Source organism: Pteropus vampyrus, unplaced genomic scaffold (assembly GCF_000151845.1).
Source record: "Pteropus vampyrus isolate Shadow unplaced genomic scaffold, Pvam_2.0 Scaffold18, whole genome shotgun sequence".
In the NCBI taxonomy this organism is placed as follows: Eukaryota; Metazoa; Chordata; class Mammalia; order Chiroptera; family Pteropodidae; genus Pteropus; species Pteropus vampyrus.
In genome coordinates, this window is record NW_011888799.1 from 8,018,509 (window position 1) to 8,041,443 (window position 22,935).

General features: G+C 39.8%; 1 protein-coding gene and 1 long non-coding RNA gene across 6 annotated transcripts in view; one reads left to right on the forward strand and one right to left on the reverse strand.

Annotated features, from left to right (window-relative positions):
* Nucleotides 1-463: 463 nt before the first annotated feature.
* Nucleotides 464-1,302, reverse strand: LOC111736154. Its single transcript, XR_002779112.1, has 2 exons — nt 1,212-1,302; nt 464-1,021 (listed from the first exon to the last, which is right to left on the reverse strand). It is a non-coding gene; the product is annotated as an uncharacterized LOC111736154 (long non-coding RNA).
* The window catches only part of RUNX2 (runt related transcription factor 2), a 232,732-nt gene continuing 210,816 nt past the window's right edge, over nt 1,020-22,935 (forward strand). For all 5 annotated transcript variants that reach the window (XM_011354760.2, XM_011354764.2, XM_011354762.2 and 2 more), the window contains exons 1-3: nt 1,020-2,272; nt 10,878-11,034; nt 16,870-16,974. In XM_011354760.2, coding sequence (XP_011353062.1) covers nt 1,895-2,272; nt 10,878-11,034; nt 16,870-16,974 — 640 coding nt within the window. In that variant the 5' untranslated portion in view covers nt 1,020-1,894. The remainder of the gene's footprint in view (nt 2,273-10,877; nt 11,035-16,869; nt 16,975-22,935) is intronic.

The following is a 22,935-nucleotide window of genomic DNA, read 5'->3' on the forward strand; positions in this document are numbered from 1 at the left end:
AACTTTGACAACTGATGATTCTTTTTGCAGACACGTATTCAAGCTCTGAAAGGTTTAAAGGAGTTTGACAGTAATCATGGAACGTAGCAGCACACAACGTGGAGGGGAGCCGGCCTTGTGCCCCCTTCTTAAGGGTGTAGTAGCCTCAAGCGGATTTCCCGGCTTCTGCGGGCGCCGCACATTGTTTTATTTTGTTTTGAGGGTTCAGAGTTTGAGGCTGGTTGGAGACACCCACGTGCTTGTGACTCTCATCAGCGTAATGATCGCCTCAGCCAGAGTCGTGTCTATATAAACCACAAAAACCTAATCATTAGAAATCCCAGCCTCCAAAAACCACATTTTAGGTAAAATTGCCGCTTTCCCCCCGCGCTCCTTCATCCTCTCGACCACAACTTTTTGGGGATCCAAAGTCGCTTTTTTAACCCACATTGAGAAATAAATACATAAATAAATAGCCACTGAAGCATTTTGCATATTTTATTTTGTATTTTTACTTTTTTTTCCCCGGGAATGGTGGGAGGAAAGTTAAGACATTACTTAAAGATGCAGAATAGATTTAATAAAAGATTGAAATTGATGGAAAACTGCTGGGGTTTTTCCCTAGGAAGGGTTTTTGCAACTTATTTTAATCACCAAGATGAGTTTTCCAGTCCTTAAAAAAATCCTTATTCTTTAGGAACGACAAGTATGAATATAGAAGAAAAAAGTGTCCAGCCATCCACTTGAGTGTCTAAAAACTATTTTGACGCGTCCCCCCCCTCCCCGCCCATTTCTTTGTGTCACTTAGGACAAAAAAACACCCAAACCCTGCAAAATCTTTTTTACCCCGGGAGTCGCTCCGGCAGAGGTGGGGGTTGGGGTGGGGGAAGGGTGAAGAGTGCTGAGAAGTCAGCACAGACGCTCAAGAATTTTCCTTCCTCCTCTCCTGAAGTTACAACGAAAAATAACGACAGTCAGATCAGCCGGCAGCTCTCTGGCGTCTCAGCTTCAGCCTGATCCGACCAAGAGGGGGTTCCTTGTCCTGGGGGGAGGCGGGGGAAGCAAGAGGAGGCGACCAGGCGAGATCTCCCTAGACCAGGGCCGCCTGTCTGGGCTTGGGAAGCTGCGCGCGGCGCCTGGGGGGCTCCTTCTCGCGGCCGGCGGGCGGCGGCAGCGGCTGCGATTCGCAGGCTCAAGATCCGTTGCCCCGAGCTCCGCTGCCGGCGACTTACCTCCTGGCACCTTGAAGCGCGAGAGTCAGGGGAGCTCTGCAAATAGCAGGAGGGAGTGGATGCAAGGAGGTGGCGGTGAGAGGGCGAGAAGAGGAGAAGGGAAAGGAAAGAACCGAGCCCAGGAGCCGGACTGGCAGCCGCGGCGGGAGGAGCGACGGCTGCTGCGGAGGAGGCGGCGGCAGAGGGGCGGACGCCTGCGGCTGGGTAGCTGCGCGCTGCGCAGCGGTGGCGGGCAGCTGGCGGCTATGCCGGCCCCGGGGCTGGACTGCTAAATCCACCGGCGGACTCGAACTGGGAGGGGGCGCCAGCGCACCCAGGACACGGTGCCCCAAGGGACCCTGCTCTAAGCGGCAAACTGAAGCCCCCCCGCCTCTCTGGGCCAAACACATCCCCGCATCCGTTCGCAGCTGCCACCCCGGGTGTTCCAAAGGCTCCGGCAAAGATCTGCGCCTCCCGGGTCTCCCTACCCGCCAACCCGACTGCTCCGCAACGCCACCTCTGGCCCCCGTCAGACTCCGCTCAGCAGTCGGCTTCATCGAACTTGATTTCTCACCTCCTCAACCCCATCACCTCCATCTCCTTTCCCCCGTCTCGCCTCCACCCCCCCAATTTCCTCCTCCTCGCCCCTCATTTCCACCCTCCTCCCCCTCCCCCGGCCACTTCGCTAACTTGTGGCTGTTGTGATGCGTATTCCCGTAGATCCGAGCACCAGCCGGCGCTTCAGCCCCCCCTCCAGCAGCCTGCAGCCCGGCAAGATGAGCGACGTGAGCCCGGTGGTGGCTGCGCAGCAGCAGCAGCAACAGCAGCAGCAGCAGCAGCAACAACAGCAGCAGCAGCAACAGCAGCAGCAGCAGGAGGCGGCGGCGGCGGCAGCGGCGGCGGCGGCAGCGGCAGCAGCGGCCGCGGTACCCCGGTTGCGGCCGCCGCACGACAACCGCACCATGGTGGAGATCATCGCTGACCACCCGGCCGAGCTAGTCCGCACCGACAGCCCCAACTTCCTGTGCTCCGTGCTGCCTTCGCACTGGCGCTGCAACAAGACCCTGCCCGTGGCCTTCAAGGTAAGAAACTGCGGCCGCCCCCCGCCCCCGGCCGGGCGCCGCGAGACCTGCCCGCTGGCGTCTCCAGGACCACAGGGGCCAGGGCCCGGACGGCGTCCAAGGCCTTCTACCTTAGGAGCTCTGACTCGAGGGATCTCCAGATGGCCCTCTTCCTCCGGATCTCCCAGTGGGCTCGGGGCTCAGTGACGCCGCGCAGACCCTTCCCTCTCCCACCTGTGCTCGGAGCCATCACCTTAGTCCTTGCCCCCTTTATCCGTTCATAACCCCTCGTCTCCCGGCCAACGTTCTAACCCACTCTTCTGAGCCATCTCCCCTCCCCCAAGAGCCCCCAGGTGCCCACTCTGTGTGTCGCCGCCCGGACTTGCTCCACCCCACCCCCACCCCCAGGAGTGAGGATCCCCGGCATTCTCCCGGCGGACTCCCGCGTCCTCCTGCCCCAGCATCTCAGCCGACCACGCACCGCGGGCTGCCCGCGCCGCCCCTCCCCAGGATTCCGCACACTCCTACCCTCAGCCCTCCCAGCCGAAGGCCCCTCCGCCTGTCTCGGCGGCCCCTGCTCTGACCCCGCTTGATTCTCAGCGGACCCGGCCCCTCCCGGGCTCGGGGGCCGGTGTTCGTGGGGTGCCGGCGCCGGGCGTTAGCGCCCCAGGCAGGGTGCCGGGTGCCGGCGGCAGCGCATAACCGGTGTCCAAGAGGGTCATGAGCAAACCTTCGAACTAGGGGAGCGTGTGAGGTGGAGACAGTACGGGTGCGTTTGCTAGGCTCGCAGATCCGCGCCAGTTCCCGTTACCGGGAGGAAGGCGGGGCCGCCGGGGTCACCGCGCGCCCCGAGGCGGGAGAGCCCGGGAGTCCCCGGCGCTGGACCCTCGAGTGCGGGAGGCGCCGGCCAGCTGAGGGGGCGGGCGCTGGGGCTGCTTCTTCCCGCCGGGACTGAGCTCCCGCCTCGCCCCTCCTGGTGGGATGAGGGAAACCTGTGAAATGCCTTCGGTTCGCCCGCCTTGAAATCTGAGGTGAAAATCTGCGTATTTGTCTTATTATTACTTTTAAGGGGCTTGGGTCCCAAAGGTCCCTGTTGTTTCTGTAAGATCGTGGGTGGCTCGGGCCGCGGCCCGGGCGCAGAGGGCGTGACTCCGGGGCTTCGAAGCGCCCTCCGCTCGCCCTGCGGCCTCCTCCGCCCGCCTGGCCCGTTAGTTTGAGGGCGGGTGTCCGCAGCGGGAGTCGCCGACAGCGGCTCGGCAGGTTGAGGCTGTAGGGTCCAGAGCCTTTGGCAGTAGCCAGCTGAGTGTCCATAATGCGACCCGGATTGCCCCCGGCAGCCCTCGCCAGGGGGAGACGCGGAGCCCCCAGGGCCGAGAGCGCGCTGAGTTGATGGGGAACCGGGTTCCCGGGCAGTTCTCGCTCGCGGGACCAGACGCCGGGATGGAGGGGGCGGTGAGCCAGACAGGGAGAGGAGCACTCTCGGAAAGCCGCTTCCGGCCTTGTCTAGCCTCTGAACTCTTGAGGTGGGCCGGGGTATCCCTGGGTTCTGGGATCTGTGCAGAGCAGGGTAGAGGCAAGGCCTAGGGAAGAGTGAAAAAGGGAGGAATCGTGCCAGTTCCTCCACTCTGGACCCTGGGGCCAAACTCCCACGCGCCACTGGCAGTTCCCGGTTGTTGATCCCCCATCCCCCCACGCTCTAATTCAGATTCCGTGTGTGGGTGGGGTGGAAGGAAAGAGGAGTCCAGGTCAATTAGAGCTGGTTATCTCGCTAGGTCTTATATCAGAACAGAAATCAGTATGAATTGTTATGGAAAGGGGATGGGGCATTCCTAGGCAAGTTTCATTTTGCAGTTGGCTCCAGAAATATATGTTTTTTAAAAACCGTCCCATTACTCCTTTTACAAAGCACCCATTTTGTAGATTGTTTTCTTCCTTGAAATATGAAAAAGCTGAGAATATAGTGGAAATTCAGATTTCCATACAAAAGTTATCTTTTAAAATGTTCATCGTCCAAGGGCCCAGAATTTTCTAATTAGTTTTATGTGTGAGTGGACATTTATTTCCACGCCCCCCGACCCCCCCCGCCAAAGAGAACCCCAAACACAAACAAAAACCTAGATATAAACAGCAAATAATACAAATAAGTAGATATTTTGTCTGTACAAAGCCATAAGTCAGGGTATGTGAAAATTGAAGGTACATGCCTACGTTTTTCAAGATATCATTTTGATGTTTGATGTTCGACATCCCGTTTGTTCTGCGATAACATGTTTAAGGTATAACTGTCTTGAACCATTCTTACTTTATGGTGCTGAATTGATTTTGAGCATTAGTATTTTAGGATGTTTTTGGCATAAAGATAAAATGCAATATAGTTGGACCTATTCTTAGATTTTGCTTGTCTTTGTTTTCTCACCACCGCCCTTTTAAATTATTTTGAAGAGAAATTGGTTTCTTTGCTGTTAATCATACATGTTGTTAATTACAGAGTAATTTTACTTGTAACCAGTAAACAAAACCGTAGATAACACATGGCCATTAAATTAAATATTTTAATTTATATTAATTGAAAAATAAATTGAGTTAACCTAAAACTTGACTCTCAATGTTTTCTCACTCCCATACCTGTGTTTAACAAAATTCAAACAGTGGATGATAACCGAGATCTACTTAATATAGAAGTTTTGTCTCTGCTGAAGATGTGTAGATATTTGAAAAATTCAGATTTTGACAACAATTTTTGTTTTCCTCTGAATGTTAGTAAGGACAGCCTCTCTTTACCTCACTTTGAGATAAAAGCCTGAGGGCAGTGGGCTTTCTACACTTGAAACAAAATCGAATACATTTGCAATGGAGAAATAATATGAAGAAGTCAGTTTTAAAAGTGAGAGCAATTAGCTATGATATTTAGAGCTATATACAAAGTAAATTATAGTATTGTTGGATAGCTAACACACAGGTAAATATATTTTAAAAAAACATGCAGAGAGCTTAATTGTTGAGAAATCCGTTATTCAAATCAATATAATATTTATTGAGCCCATATTTTACGCCTGTGACACTGAGCTCAGCACTAGAGAATCAGAAATGAATTCAATAGACTGTGTTTTGATATGTTAATTTAAAATAGTGCTTCAAAATGATATTGACAATGTATTAAATCATAAGTAACGAATTAGTGTTGTTTATCTGATCTTGTTTGGGGATTATAAAAGAATACTTAATTTGTTTCTACGTGGCGTGTAAAAATGCAGAAACAACTAGTATACTTTAAAATATGTAAAGGTGTTTATTAGCGTTGTATTTTTAACAAAGTTCTGCAGTTTTGAAATGTTTAGTCCTCCCAGGTGTCAAGGAAATGGAAATAAATATTTTTAACATTTCTTTCAGGTGTATCTCACTGAAAGCTTAAAATAGTTAAGGCACACTATTAGAGGATCCCAGGCCTTTCTATCCTCAACAATTCTAGTGACAAAAAAGCAGTTTGCAAATTAAGCTCATGAGTAATGTTCAGATAGAAATAGTGGAGAGAATATGTCAACCCTCTATCCAGTAGCACCCTTACAGTTAGGGGTCTCAGTATTGCCACCATGAAGCCTGGTGTTCAGGGTTCATAACTCATTTGCTTTAAATAGCTTCAAGCTGAAACACTATGCAGAAATTTTAAGTCCAGATGTATATTTTAAAACTAAAAGTAGTGCAAGAGTATTGCGCTGTTTTAAGTTAGAGAACACTGGACTTAATATTTACCAGTATCATATGTTTTTCTGGCAATGTTAAAGAAAACACATTTTTAGATATATGATCTATTACTCATAGTTAAGTCTGTATGTTTAATGACAGCTTTCAATATTTGTCATAAGTAGAGTTTCAAAATGATGGAGCAATTTCTATTTGAAAATAATTTTTTTCAACATTATTGGCCATTTTTCTCTTCAGAAGCAAGTATGTAACTAGTAAATATTTGACACTACCGAAGTGTACTTTCTGTATATATTTAATGATCAGATTTTATGTTTTTGTCTTTTTTAATGTAATTATACCTAAACAAAGAAAAGCAGGTTATTATATCTGTTAAAACTTTATTAAGGCTACTATGAATCATTATGCAAAATTATGTAAATAATAATAGATTTCAGTTGTGTGGAGACATTTTTGTGTTATGCCTTTAAATGTATTAAAAATTGTGTAAAATTAAAAATATTAGGATTGAATATGTGAAACTAATTGGTAAGGTAATTGAAACATACTTAGTGGAAAACATATTTAAAATTTTTTTATAAAACTTACATTTGAAAACAGGAAGGATAAGATATCTTTCATTATTTTTTCCCCTTTGGCATTGCTGTTTCTAGTATTTCAAAAAATTTTCAGAATATCCATTGTTAGATGATCTTGACCAGCTTGATACATGACACATAAATTCCTGGCTTAAATTGAAATAATTTACATCAAATTTTTCTTCAATATATATTTTTTAAATTATGAAACGATACTTTATATTATATTTACTTTTTTCTCTACAATTCAGTTGGATGTTCCTAAATTCTAGGTTAAATTCTAAAAATTAATTGTAATGTTTTTGAAAGTTTGGGTAGTTTATTTAAAGTTACCTTTAAATAATTATCATAGGAATAACATTTTTTTCTTATTACAATTACTCCCTTACCTCTCTTTTTATTTCAGGGAGAGATTTGATAAGATTCTGTCTTGAAAAATAATTATATTTCAAGTTTGCTAAAAGTACAGTGTGCCAAATGAAGTTGGTCTGTAAGGATAATTGATTAGTTAAGACTACACTTATGTCCATGGAAATGTAATAGGCAATTTTTATTTCTGTATAATACCGCAAAACGATTTCAAGGGTCTGAGTTAATTCTCTATTGCTCCTCTTTAAGAGTAATTCACAGATTTAGTTATAAGGAGTCACATACAAAATTTCAGTAGCATTTCTAGAATTAAATATCCTTCATTTTGTACAAGCGATGTAGCATGTGATTTCAATGCTAGTTATAGTGAGGTGTGCTAAATAAAGGAACTTCTTTCTTAATTCTGAAATGTCAGGACATAAAATTACTTCCCTGTTTCTCATGAAGTTTCTTGAATTTGTAGATTTTATGTTTTAAAAACACCAAGGAATGTAGTTGTTAAAGTTTCAGCACAAATTCTTTGCAGAACAGAACTTTGTATTGGGTGGTATGGAAACAAATTTTAATGTGTGCTTACTCCTAACTAGTTAAAGAGTGATTTTTGACAGCTCTTTCTCTACCCCTTAAAATGTTTTCCATTGCTTGGGTTTGAAAATTTCTTGATTCTTTTGGTTTTCTTTTAGTTAAACACAGTTGAGAATCTCTAAGGGAAATTTTTCAGCTTCAGAGATCTACTTTTAAAAAAAATTCTCAAACATATAATTATGTTTCTGATTGATATAAAGTCAAATACAGTACTCCTTCTTTTTTTTCCTCAGAAAAACATTAGGCAGTTTGATTTGGTAGAGTAAATAGCAGGAAAAAAACAATATATTTAGCCATTAAAATAAAGTTGAGCCATAACAGGAAAAGTTGTCACTATATCACGTTAGCATTTTTTTTTTAGGCCAAGTTCTAAGCCTCATAGAAGACTCGCAATTTGTGGTTACCTATTTGTTTTGTTATTGAATGTCATATGTAAGACATACCAGTATTTAATATGGTCATTATTATGCTTAAGCAAAGTAAAATGGACTTATGTATTTCACTCTTAGGGATCTTTTCTTTCATATTTTTCCATATTGAATCAATTTTCCTTTTCTTCTAACTAAAAAAACCCCATTATGTTAAAAATATGCAGTAAAATAATAGTGTCCCAGAGCTCTTGAAATTCTTTATATTGGGGCAGATTTCTTTACTTTTTTCCTGAAATTTAGCCAGACTGGATTGAAACCCATCAGAAGTCATCCTTTATCTTTTGATAGCAACAGGAAACATCTCAGGACATGAAGTGAAGAATTATATATTCAATTGAATCCATTAATGATGCTCATAAGTAATGTTTACCACACAGCAGGCTTGGAACAGAAGTTAGCCTCCTCATCTTACAAAAAAGTACATCATTATAATTACACTCTATACTTATATAGTATCTTCCACATTTTAGAGACTTAAAATTTTTTTCTAGTTTATATTAGAAAACTCTGGTTCCTGGAGATGCAGTTACTTGCATGAGATCATAGCAGATATGTAGCAGAGGTGGGAAAAAAGTGGGGCCTTTTGATCTTTGGTGCATTCATTCTCCTCTAAATAGTACAACTTTTTTGCCTTCATTAGTAATATGCTTACTGGTTCCATATTTACTTTGACATAGAAAGCCACACAGCAGGTGTTAAAATGCAGTATGCTGAGTGTAAAAAATGTCAAACATTCAGATGAATACTGGCAAGCATAATCAATTATTTCGGTATTTTCAAATGTTCACATTTTTGGCATTGTGAATTTGAAAAATTGAAAAACACATTGCCTCCATCAGGAGTGCATCATTACCTATAGTCGGTAGCCACTTGAGGCACTAAATCAAGTATGCAGGGAGGAAGTCATGTTCTCAAGGGATTTACCCGTGACCCAGGAGGCTTCTCAGATTGAATAGAGTAACCATATACCCTGAGTAAAGGATAGTTGGATTGATTCCCTCTCCTCTGGGATGGAAAAAGTTGTTAGAAAACTAGTTTGGAGCAAAGGCATATTGCTATTAGTGAGGGATGCTGACTCAGCCTTTAACTGGTTCTCTCTCTTAGAGTTTTATCTGGTAGCCTCACAGACTGTTATCTGTGGCAAATGATGCTCTTTTTGGAGCTCTTTCATTTATTGATTTCAAAAATATTTATCAAACACTTACTATGTGCCAGGCATTATTTTGGGAATTGGGCATATAGTGCCAAACAAGACAGATGAAGTCCCTTCTCTCATACAGTTTCCAGTCTGCTATGATCTGGACCCTTAGGAGTGAGACTCACAGCTTTGGTCAAGTGTATCAAAAGGAGTAAATAGATCATTAATACATGCACATTGAAAGGAGGATTATTTAGTACAGTGTGATGCTGTGGAAGCGTATACTGTAATTTAAGGAAAGCTTTAGGATTTTAAACTGAATAACAGTGCTAAAGAAGGAGTGGATTTGAAAAACAGACTAGGAGAAAAAGTAAGGGTGAAAAAAATATTGACGAGTTTTTCTTTGGTTATTTTCCTGGCTGGAGCAGAGAGTATAGCGGAAAAGTGTTGGGCTAGGGTTCATGAGTGGGGGAAATTCAGCCCTAAAGTATAGTTATAGTGTCTGTTTTATCAAGCTCTGAGAAATCTACTTAGATCAGAGTATATACAAATTGTATTGGAAGCATGGAATTAAATGCTTGGGTTTGTCTTACAGAAATATTAACAAAGGAGGGAGTAGCACTAGAAGTAGGAAGGAGGGAGTGGTATATTTGCTAGATAGGCAAGCACATATATGTGTTATGTCAGAGAGTAGAGGGATACTTTAGCTGGAATAATTATTTAATCACCACGAGGGCGTCTGGAAGCTGAATGAGGAAGAGATGGAAATAATCTGAGTATAGGATCCTGGAAGTTAGTTGAAAGAAAGAACATTTTCAAAGGGCAGAGTCTTGGTAATGGAGTAAGAATATTGTGTTTTATATGTGACAATGAAGGCTCTGCACCAACATTCCCTTACCAGCCTCCATGTTAATCAGAGGGACTCATTTTCGAGTTAGCTGACCCTCTTTAAAAGTGTGATCCCTAGCCTTGGAGCAGTGAAAATGTTTATTAGCCTCAAAGACTGATTATTCTGGGTCCTAACTTGACTGAGTTAATCTTCTGAAAGTTACCTGTTGAAGATTAAGGAGGCAAATGTGTCATTCCAAGGTGGCAGATGGGACAAGACAGAATAGAAGTTTGTCTAATGGTATATTTTCTGTGTATATCACTTATTTGTCAGTGATTATTATCAGCCTATTTAATATCTTTATTCTTTACCTAGACTTTAAGCTTATTAATGGCTGTGTATGTCCCACTGGATCTTATGGCAGAGTGGGCATTTAGTGATTATTTGCCTTATGATTAAAAACAATATCTAGCCCAAAGTAAGGACATGAAATGCAGTTCTGGATACCACATCATGTTTATGCTTCCATACAGTGAGGAACTCCAAGGTTTCACCTAAATATTTTCTCCTGTAGAGCTGACTTGACTTTCTTTTTCAGCCTGTGATCCGGGTGAGACCACACCTCTAGGCTGTGGACAGGTGGTGCCTTAATATGTACAAGGCAATCTATAGATGGGGCATCAGCCTTCCTTCTGTGGCGTAATTCCTATGGACAGCTTAACATGGGGATTTATAAAAATGTGCCTGTCTTCTATGAAGAATCCAACAACAAATGAAGGAAGCTTTTGCCTGCCTTTGAAATGAGTGGACCCTGAAACATTGGTCTGTTTGAAGTGGCATTCTAACCCATATGCAGATGATCCATTGCTATCTGCCATTACTGGACTAGAGCACTAAGTCCTGATAAGAGCCATCATTTACAATGAGAATATATTCTCAGTTTTTAAGCTTTCTGATGTGCCATTATTGCTGCTGTGTTTCCTGTTTTATGTAGGTAGTAGCCCTTGGAGAGGTACCAGATGGAACTGTGGTTACTGTCATGGCGGGTAATGATGAAAATTATTCTGCCGAGCTCCGAAATGCCTCTGCTGTTATGAAAAACCAAGTAGCAAGGTTCAACGATCTGAGATTTGTGGGACGGAGTGGACGAGGTAGGTCTCTGATTTTTATTATTGGTAATGGGATAAACACATTAGGATCCTCTGATGAAATCAAGGCTAGTCTGTATACAAATCAGCACCCTCCTCTACTGAATAGAATTACTGAAGGTTTTATTTAAATATGTCCAGATGAAATTGAGTGTTTTTCTGAGTACTGAGGCCCTTTAAATTTGTTTTATGATATTGAATATTCAAACAGTGTTTTCAGAAAAACTTGTTCCTCATTTCTTTGGGTGTGAGCATAAGAGGTAGAGAGAAGACCAGTTGGAGATTCAAGTTCTGAATTATGAAGAGCCAAATAACTGAATAAATTGAGTGGCAAAGGTAAAAGAAAAAGGAATGCACTGGATCAATTTTCTGACAATGTCAGTTTTGTACTAAGGGGTAGCAAGGACAACTAACATAATGCAGCTCACTTATCACATATGTTACCTCTATATGATTTAATTTACTCTTATAATAAGAATCTATTTAAAAATCAGTTTTATTTTTATAGAAGGCTTTTTTATTTGAATAAGTGAATAATGTGTTACTTATGTTACAATGGCTATATAGAGTTCCCTAGACAGATGAATGATCAGACTCAAAATATTTCCACATTATTTAAGGGTTTCTGCCATCTGAATCCATATTCAAATATTAGCAGTCCTTAAAAATATAAAATATAAAATAATCCCTTTTAGTGTTTCATTACTATTTTATAAACGGGCTTAATGTTTTTAAAAAAGTCTCTAAGGAAACCAATTTTTGGCTTTATTTACTTATTCTATAGAGAGACTTTTAATAGCCATTCGTTAGAAGTATTCTGTTCATTTATTTATTTATTGAATCTAATATTTCAATTTTAAGTATTTCGATTATAAGAGAAAAAATAGACTGCTTTAGAATTGAGGTGAAATAAATTATAAAGACCTATGGAGTTATTTCAACTCAGGTTTGAATTAGGAAATGAGAAGCATCAATTTTTAAACCATGTTCAGTAATTGCTCTTTAGTTTGGATCAGATGTCAAATTATTACCATTGTAAAAACTTGATAAGGGAAATTCAAGCAAGGCTGTTTCCGATGAGTAGTTTTAGTTTACTTTCTAGGAACAGGGCCAAGAAGTTGTACTTTTTAACTTAAAAAAATGATGCATGCTAATGAGATACTGTCACTGAGTGGTTGTTTGAAATAAAATGAGGCTCAGAGTCTGGTAGAGTCAAGACTAAAGGGGTTATCTCTGTATCAGGTTTAGTTTACTTTCATTAAAAGAAAAAAAAGACATATCCTATCTCACTGTTGACTGATTAGGTGTGAAGTGTATATGTGTGTGTCTGCATTCTTTTTTTTTTTTCTCAGTTATTGGTGCAGGTCCACAGTACAATTAAAGGTTCTCTTTTTTTCTAGTAAGAATCAAGAAAAACTTGAGCATGATGATTTACCTGTATGCTCTGAACTACATCATTATTTTTCTGTAATATTATTTTGTTTTTAATTGGAGTAATGAATTTTAGTATATATAAGATTCGGCACTATATTTTACTTTACAGATTCACATTAGTGTTTTCATTTATCTTGCTTTTGTATTATATAGATGCTGCATAACTTTTCTCTGATCAATTTGAGTAGAAACTATGGCAAAGTGATAGTGTACTTTGTAAACCCTCAACATATTTATTTAAGAAACTTCAAAGAGAAACAAAGGGTGTGCACTGTTTTACTATATTGGCTTTCTGAGTTTTGGCTGGTTTCCCAAATAGCAATTTTTATATTTAAAAAAAAAAAAAAAAAAGACAGACTTAACTGCTTGCAGACTTTTCACGCATGGAAGATGAAGAAAGCTTCTTTTGATGAAGTGTAATTATGTCCAAACAGAGTTGACCCCCTCCCCCTATATTTCTTATGATCTTAACTGAAGAAAGTAGGATTTTTCCTTTGAAGCAGCCGGGACTTGGTGGAGGATCTGAAATGCTACAGTCTGCTGCCAGAGGCAGGATGGAGAAATTGGTCCAGACTTGTCTTTGAGACTTAGATCGAGGGTAGGGGGAGCGGGTGGAGAAAAAAAGAAAAATTGATTTATCACTAATAATAGATTTTTATATCACTACATTAATATTATATGAAAGGAAACAGTAATATCAAATTGAAAGGAGTAAAAAAGGACAGAGAATAGTGATAAGAGATATCACTCTTTGAAAAAAAAAGGCTCAGTTTTTAGTGGCAGGAAACCACTTAACCTGCCTGTGTACCTGACCTGCTTTCTAACAGACTCTTTCCAGCTTCCTCTTTGATTTTCGCACTTCTATATTACTTAATAAATTATTAAGTCTGGATCAACATGCTGCTACCACTATATTTTTTTCCCAGCTATTTAAATTTTCTATTTTCAGTAGCATTTAAAAAAATAGTACCATGTTCCTCAAATTATTACAGTTTTTCTTTTCACTAGTAGAAATATAAACTCTCAGAAATTGAAAAACAGTTTTAAATTTATCGAGGAGTCACATCACTACTTACTTTGGCTTTATAGGTTATCTGATGACCACAACTTTTGGAAGTGCTTTGAATAAAAGTAAAGCATCAGCGAAACTTCCATAAAGTTAGGAGTGGCTTATGTTTTTTAATACTTTTCCGTTTTTTGTCTTTATATTTTAAACAAATATTTATAATGACTTTGGTCCTTAAGTTCTCTTGGTGTACTTCCTCACTTTTGCCGTCAAGCATGCTGCTTTTAATTTATAAGCATTTTTAAACTCCTTCAGTATACAGGGCATGGGACTTTTTCAATTTATGGTACAATCCCCGTTTACAGTCTTACCCCTCCTGGCTATTCCTGACAGCCTCTCAGATTAGGTTGGAATTGTCTTTTAATGACAGTTCCTGTGTTTATCTTAGAAAATATATGTCTTGAGGACATATGCAGAATGAGTTCCTAGGTGAAGCTATGGATAACACAGTTGGTTATCTAGCTAGCTCCCTGTAAGAGCCTGCATTTTTAAGTAGGTGCCTGAATTTTTATCATTTATGGAAAGTGATAAAAAAATGGGATTTGGAAAAAGTTTTTTTTAAATTAAGGAAATCATAAATACAGAAACATTTGACTTAGGAAATGTATCATTATTTTATAAGGTGAAGAACCAATTACCTAGCTAGGTGGTAGTTTCTGGAAGTTTCTCAAACATTGCATTCATGTTCCTTCTGAAGTAGCAATAAGAAGTGGAAGGAACCTCCTTGATTTTTGTTTTAGTTGTTAAAGTACATTTTGATCCTTAGGATTTGATTTTAGAAGACCATATTTATACTTAAATACCTGTTTCCTCTCAAAAATCCACTTCTTTTTAAAAGAAGTCTTTATAGAAAATTGGTTCTGCTTTGAACACTTAGATGCTTTATACTTAACAAGGTGAATTTTCTATTTGGCTTTTGTTCCTACATGAGGTGTTTCTCTGAATTTGGGAGAAGCATCAGTGACTTTTAATAGCCTAAGTAAGTTATAAAAGTCTCAAATAGAAATATTCTTAGAACTAGTTGAGATAATTTAATGGACAGTAGCTCTAGCAGGTTATTTACAGATATTAAAGATAATTTATATGTATATATGTGTATATGTACATGTATACATATTTCTATCTTTGATTTATTAAGATTAGTGCTATGGATGACAACTGCCTTCCAAGTGCTGCCCTCCCAGCCACTGTTAGAAATTCAGTCCTGGCTCACAATCATCGATCTAACCTAGAATAGCATCTTTTTATGGTTTAATGTAAATTAACTTTCAACCTAAAGATTCAGCCCATGTACACATCCAGACCTTTCTACTGTTTTGAGGTCCTGACCTGGATACAGTGGTTTCCTATTCAACATTCTAATCTTCATTTCTGTGGACTTTAAATTTTCTATAACTAGTTTAGACTCCTGGCTGCCTTATTCCTTTGGTTAGTCTTAATGTTTATAATAAATCCTGTTCCCTAATGAGGCAGTTAAATTACTTAAATCAAGTAACATCCAATATATAATGGATGAACTATAATATATTAATAACACTTTAAGAATAGATACTTTCATCCTTCTGGCCGATATACTATATTAGTAAATTTATATTTACTGTCTCTTGATCTTATAGAGCTTATTGCAATACATATAGAAATAAATTATCTATTAATTTTTTTCATGTTCTCTATCGATGTTAAAAAGAAGAGCATTCATTTTAGGGTAGAAGAACTGGGTTCAGATCCTGATTTTTTTTCTACTTATTAGCTGTTTAGGTAAATTTTTAAGCCTCTCTGGGCTTTACTTTCTTCATTCGTGAAATTGGAGTGATAAATCCAATTGGATAGCTTCAAATGAGATAATGTGTCACTTACTAGGTTTCTAATCAATATTCATCCCCTCGCCCCACATTCCTGTGTTTTCTTTCCTTTCCTTTTTTTTTGTCTTGGCCATGAAAAAGTATAGCCAAAGAGACTTAAAACTATGTATACTGAGTAACAAATGATGTGTGTCTTAAACTTATTTTAGGAACTTGCATGGTCTGGGTTGAAAAGAAAACCCATTCACTAGACTTGACAGTCAAAGACCTGTTCTACATTAAGCCTTGTATATAACCTGTTCCATATTAAGCTTTGAAAAGATTGCATTAAACTTTGCATTGATACATATTGTTTAAGATTTGTGTTTTGATTTAGTACCCTCAGCTTTCAGTAAAGGGAAAAGCAGTCTCTGACCAAAACACAAAGCAAAACAGAATGAACTTTTTAAAGGTCTGTTAAAGGAGCAGACTAAACGAATACACTGGCCTGAGATTGCTGAATGTTTTATTGAGTCACTGTTTCACGCCCACCTTTTCCTGTCTTGTAACAGTTTGCAGTTTTGACTATCTGACATGACTAACCGTTGCAAATCTAACTGATTACAACTGTCAGTGAGCCTGTCTAACAGTCTGGTATCTTCCTCTGGAGAAAGCAAACATCCTAATCTGCAAACTTTTCCATGTCTTCCTTCCCAACCACCCCTCGCTCACCCCGTTCATCACCTTTAGCTCATTAATTTGAAACATCAGATGTAATATTTCAATGAAGCACATCTTCTGCTAAAAGCAAAAAATTCATAGTTATATTAGGAGATGTCCTGTACATTTAGCAAAAAAAAAAAATAAGTCGCTGTCAGGAAGTTATTTTAAGATTTAACAACAAGGATGTATGTTAGGGAAGGGGTGGGCAGGGAGGAGAAAAACTTTGTTCCAGTAATGATGAAATCATCATACCACAGGCACATTAAGGCCAGGACAGGAGACACTGGCTCCTGTTAAAATGATTCCCATAAGAACCCTCCTCTTTCATCTTCTTATTGTAGTGCAGTTAAGCAAATGAAATGCTAAAGCCATGTGAAGTAAATAACATAATCAACAGTGATTTACTATTGTTCTCTCAGGGGGTCATGACCTAATCCTAAATATAGTCTTCTAAAATTCTCTATGCTTGGATGTGTTTCTGATGTTGGAGAAAACTGAAAGAAAGAGAACCCTCCTTAAGTGCACCAGGGTTTTTGTTTTCATTACAAACGTTGCTACTGAGCAGGCTTTTTTTCTTTTTCTTTTTTCTTTTTTGGAATTGTAGCCTTCTTTTATAGTACTGCAAGAGGATAATCTTAACACTCAGTGAGTTTAGTAACTTTTTAAAGTGGCCATCAGAGGGTTTCTAATTTAGAAAAAGGAGTCCTGACTCTCTTCTTTGTTTCATTACCTCCTCAGAGATGCTTAAATGCAATTTGGACATCCATGCTGCTATATTATCATCACTATTATCTTTTTATATTCACTATGGATTTCCCCCTTTTACATCTGCAGGAAAGAGTTTCACCTTGACCATAACTGTCTTCACAAATCCTCCCCAAGTAGCCACCTATCACAGAGCTATTAAAGTTACAGTGGATGGACCCCGGGAACCCAGAAGTAAGTACTTGCCTTTCTATTGGAAATGGTAGTAGAGTTCGCAGGGATCCTGTGAGGAATTTATTCCAAATAAGTTAGTGTTACTTTCATGTAAATAGTTTCTTCGCAAAGTTTGCAAGCTGCAATTAGTAGAACTTCATGGTTAGTAGAAAATAAAATTACACTTTTAACTTTTGCCACGAAATTGTTAAGGCCTACATAACTTTGGGAAGTGAGTGAATAACTATTTTCTAAGAAATTCTGCTCATCTGCTGTACACAAAAGACAGGGCAGAATAGACCTATGAGAGCTGAGGAAGAAAACAATAAACTGAAAAATCTTGAGCTTAGTCAAAAAGCATTTGTGTATGTTTCCCATGGTCTAAGAATGTGTTTTAACTTTTTACTTCGCCCACTCAATTCCCTTTATAAAGAGCACACTGCTTAATAACAAAGAATTTATTTGCAAATGATAACTTGCTTGTTACGACACTGTTGTTTGGTCATGTTCTAGTAATTGTTATAGATAGTTTTCCTAACAGATAGAGTCGAACCAGGTTTAAATCCACCTTGGTTTATCTGTCTGGACATCCAGAGTGTTTAACCAGCATCAGTTTCAGGCAGTGCACATAATCCATTTGGGCTAATGTACATTTCTTCCTCAATCTAAATTGAAACGGGTTTGATTTTCCTCCCCTCATTCCCCAAAACTGATTTAAATAAACTCGACTTAACAATATTTAAATGCATTTAGATGCGTTTAGGAATTAAAGATTATTTGATATATACAACATTAAAAATTCTATGAACTTTGACTTTGATGAGTGAATACACCGGAGACCTAGCTATTATGTTTAGAGAGTTTAATTTGTTTTGTGGTGGGGGTACAGCTGGCAGAAATATTTATTGTATAACGATACACTTGCCTAGACAGTGAGAGTGCCATATCTTTTCTTCCTCTAAAACTGAGAGAAAAGGGCTGGTGAAGTTTGCCCCTACCCAGTGGCGGGTCTTTTAGTAGTGGGAACACACGGTGCCTTTCGTTACTCTTGCGGCTGTCTCTTTTCATAAAGGCTGACTGCTTGCCTGAACTAGGGAGGTTTCCCGCCTCAAAAGCCAGTCTTCAAGTTTTTTCTTTTCCCTTCCTTTCATGTGTATGGCGTTCTTCCAGGTTCACAATGTTGGGTCAGTGCTGGTCCTGTGTCTGTTCAGTTTAAGAATGTCTTATTAGGCAGTAGCCATACACATCTCTGGTTATACCAAGTCTCTGATCATAAGGATCCGTGGTTATGCAGTGCAGGTGAATAGAAGAGAGCAGGTCTGTCTTGCCTGGTTTGGGGCTTTGCCTGACTTCTGGACATAAATCTGGATGATGCCTTATGATGGAAGACATCTTCTGACATTTTATCTAATTAACACTTGAGTTCCTGAAAAGGCAGGGTCATCCATTTTAATAGTGCATAAAGCAGAATAGTAGTCTTTAAACATTTAGCCCTGCTTATACTTATCTTTTAAAGATGTTTCCTGCCGATCTCAGCTGCTTTTCTCAGTTCTTGGAAAAACCATTATTGTGTGTGTATGTCTGTGTGTCTGTGCATGTGTATGTGTTCATACAATCAAGAGTTGATGTTCAAAAGCTGATGTTTGGGAGAGGAAACGGGGAAAGGTGGTGCTGCCCTATTATGAAAGATGTGACAGAAGGTGAGGAGGCAGGGTAGCTTTGGGAAAGTCACTTCTCTTTTAAGTGAGGTTGACATAACCTTGTTCTAAAAAGGGTGTTGGGAGCATTAATTTGTTGATAGGTTCACTGCACTGTAAAGACAGAGAAGTGCTCTGAAAGCAGTGAGGATTAAGGGTAGCAGGGGTAGTTGGTATATGTGTGACATGAGTTCAGGCGGTAGGTGTTGCAGAGAGTGCTGTGGGTAGGAGGGGGGGAAGCAGATACAGATCTCAACTGGCAGACTACTGCTGTAGATCATCAGCCTGAGTAACATTTCTCATGAATCAAAAATATATGTGAAAATGTCATGTGGATTCTATGACATCATGACGTGACTTGTCAAGCCAACTGTCTGGATATAAGGTTGGATCTGGTATCAGTAATATCTTAATCCTACGACCTGGACTCTCTGTGCTGAATTATTTCCTTCCGCCCTGCTCTTGGTTATATTAGGCACTAAATGTTTGTATATAGAACCCTTTTCAATATTGTTCTTTAATTTTGAGACTTCCAGTTGTAGCAAATGCCCAGGACTTTCAATTTTCTTCATCTTTGAGTATAGTAGGATTTTGATTGATTGGTGCATATATATAATGTTAAATGATAAATCCCCTAGAACATGGGATAGCAAACTTTTTCTGTGAAGCGCTAGATAGTAAATGATTTCAGCTCTGTGGGCCATATGATCTTTGTCACAAGTACTCACCTCTGCCATTGTAGCTCAAAAGCAGCCTTAGCTAATACATAAACAAGTAGTTGTGGCTGTGTTTCAATTAAACTTTATTTACGAAACTAGGTGATAGGTCAGATTTAGCACACCTGTAGTTTGCCAACTCTTGCTCTCGATTTCAAAGTCTTATTTTATTGACCATTAATAGAGAAGGGCTTTAGAAAAAGGTTATCCTGAGGAGAGAAAAAAACGACAACTAATGCAATTGTTTTATCCTCCTCTCCTACAAAACTTTAATTCTTTAAGTTATGATTGTTGTAGAAATAATATACATCTGTTTATTTCTGTAGTGGTTTGAAGGAGTTGATGATTTTGTACTATTGATTCCTGTTAAGGGAAATTCACTCCTTTGTCTAAAAATCAGAGTATATGTTGAAAAGACTATTTCTGATAGATCAGCTATTTGACCAAGGACAAGTTCTGGATTAACTGGTTGGTTCTTTATTTAGTATAGCGTAGTGATTAAGGATGTGGGCTTTGGTGTCAGACTGTCTGGATTGAAATCCTAGCTGCACCATTAACCAGTTGTATGGTGGTAGGCAAGTAACCTAACTTCTCTTTGCCTTAGTTTTCTCATCTTTTAAAATGAGAATAACATTAGTGGTATCTTTCTCGTCAGTTGCTGCAAAGATGTTAAATGATGTATGTAAAATGGTCATGTAGTAGGTGCTCATTAAGTGTTAGCTGTTATTACAGTAGTTTCCTTCAGTGTCAGAAGTTTGCTGTAGAGTTTTGCTTATAGTATGCTTCCAGGAAATAGATACAATCTAGATTCTGTTCTCTAGTGTATTATTTTTTTCCCTTGCAGATGGCTTTACTAATTTCTGTTCATTAGTAAATGACACTAATAAGTGTTATAAATTGTGTTTTGAGCAGGTATTCATGCTGCCTGGGGACAGCTGTGCAGAATTGATGAAAATACAATTTGTTTACAGCAAATAAAAATCCAAGAAAGGATGCTATGACACCAGTGTCCCCCTCTTAGGCCATGTTTTAACACATCTGCCAAAACTTGCTTTTCACTCAAAAATCTGAAAGGTTTTATCCTTCTATGTTTTCTGTCTCTGGCAGCTGAACCGGTGCTGTCACATCACAAACAACTTCTTTTCTTAATATACACATCTGGCGTTGGCAGTTGGACTAACTTCATAAGAGCACATGATCATCACTCATTACAAGATTAAAAAGTACCCCATGGCATCATTGATGTTTTTTAACTTTGATCTTTTGCAGTTGTGATTCATCTCAGTTATAAAACTTCCCTTTAAAGGAACATAGCCGATGACTTATTAGAACCTTCATCTTAAGTAGCGTAAACATGAAAACTGTGCACATCTTTTACAAAATGCCATTTATTTTCTTTGCCAGCTTATCATTTTAAGACATGACATCATACTTAAGATCCGAAATTTGTAAGTCTTGTGTTTAGACAGGGTGTTTTGACCTTCTGTTGGCAAGTTAGCTCTGAAGAATAACTGCCGTATGTTCACCAGCCGGAAAAGTGAGTGTAGCAGCAGCAACAACAGTAATGCATTCGGATACCTAACTCTTTCAAACATCAGTTTCTATTAGGATCCTTTGTTCCGTTTATACACGTGATTCCAACTGCAGCTCTATTTAAAGAATTTTTACAAGAAGGTGAAAACTTGGTTAGCAATGTCATATTCTATAGTGGTGGCTCTGAATTAGGGAATAGGACTGATGAAAAAGTATTATTAGTTGTGCAGAGAATGAAAAAAGTAAACTACCTTACACAATCGGAATCCTTTTAATTCTCTTCTTGCTTTTTCGGTTATCTATTGCTAAGTAACAAATCATTCTAAAACATAATGGTTTAAAACAACAGCCAATTTATTATTTCTTAGACCCTGTGACTTGACTGGGTTTCATCCGCATGGGTGCTCTTCAGTCTTGTTCTTAGGGTCTTTCATATGGCTGCAGTAAGATGATGGCTGGTGCTCGGACATTCACGATGGCTTCATTCATATGGTTGATGCCTTGGAGGGTTGACTGGAAGGTTAGGCTTAGCTGGAATGATGGGACAGCTTGGTCTTTCTTTCTTTTCATGTAGTTTTAGGGCCTTTCCCTCTGCACATGGTCTCTCCATGAGGTCTCTCCAGCAGTGTCTGACTTCTTCCATGGCAGCTCAGGGCTCCCTAAGATGCAAAAGTGGGGGCTTTCAGGTCTTCTTAAGGCTTTTTAAGGCTCAGAACTGTCATGGAGTTACTTTCTTCATACTTTATTGGTTAAAGCAAGATACATGTGCAGCCTAGATTCAAGGGGGAAGAAACCCCACAAATATGTGAATGATGGGAAATTGGTTTATTGGACTACCAATATCATCAACTTCCATAAGTGCTTAGATGGCAAGTGCCATTGCTGCAACAGGAGGAATAAATTTTTGAGGTGCCATCTTCTGAAAGGTCTTGATTTTTTTAATTGGGGGGACATTTAAAGTTCTCAAGGTGATTCCAAGTTTCAATTATAGTAGCTTCATTCTGAATTGAACAAATTTGGTAATAATCAGATGAATTGAGAGTGGATGTGGTATGTTAGGTCAATATTAAGTTGAGCCAGGTCAATACTTGTACAAGAAGAGAATATGAGATGTTCGAACATGGAGAGGTTATTAGCCTAGTCTGTAGCAGAAATATCTTATGAATCCTCAAACGGACAAGCCTGAGGATTTATACTTTATATCACCCAGCTTTGAAAATTCTCACTTGCCAGCACACTTGCAAACTGATATCTAACATGTAAGTGGGTTTCTAAGGGTTTTTGTGTGTCGTGGCTCAGGGAAGTAAATCATAGTTATTCTCAAGGAGAGACCAAAGCCAATATCTGTGTACTTACTGTTGTGCTAATACTGTTCACCGCTGACCAGCTACCCATCCTCATCTGGTGGGAAAAAGGAGAAACTCTGCCTTTTCTTTCCCAGTGATGATCCTTTCCTGTAGACTTAGAGTACATGGCTGCAACACGACTCTGCTTGGCTCCATCTGTGACTTTAGTAGAGGATGGCACTTAGGTGAGTGAGAGGTTATCTGGAAGTGCACAGTGATGTTTGTATTTCTAGGACAGCTTTGGCACCCTGGTTCACTCAGCTTATTAGGGTTAGATCCTGTAGCCAAACTGTTTTCTTTTCCTGTTTGCTACTTCCCATCTGTGCCCAATTCATTAACAGATTTTTTATTCCTCAGGGAACATTTTATTCTTCCATATTCTTGAGGCACTTCCAAATGCAGAAATTTTACCTTATAAACCTAAGGTAGCCAACTTAAATAAAACAGAGTGCTCTCGTTACAGTGTCATCTCATTTTTCTCTCATGCTGTTCCACCCAGTTCTGGGACCGTTTTCCAGTCCAGTAAAGGATGGAGAGGATGCAGGGCTTAGCGTTTTCTCTCTCTCATTCCAGATGATGTCAGTGACAGCTCCCTTTTATCCTCCACTACTTTCATTCAGGTTGGGTGAAGGATAGGCTTTTTGTGGCGGCTGGCCCATGACCTTTGCTTATTTATCTATGGTGGATGCT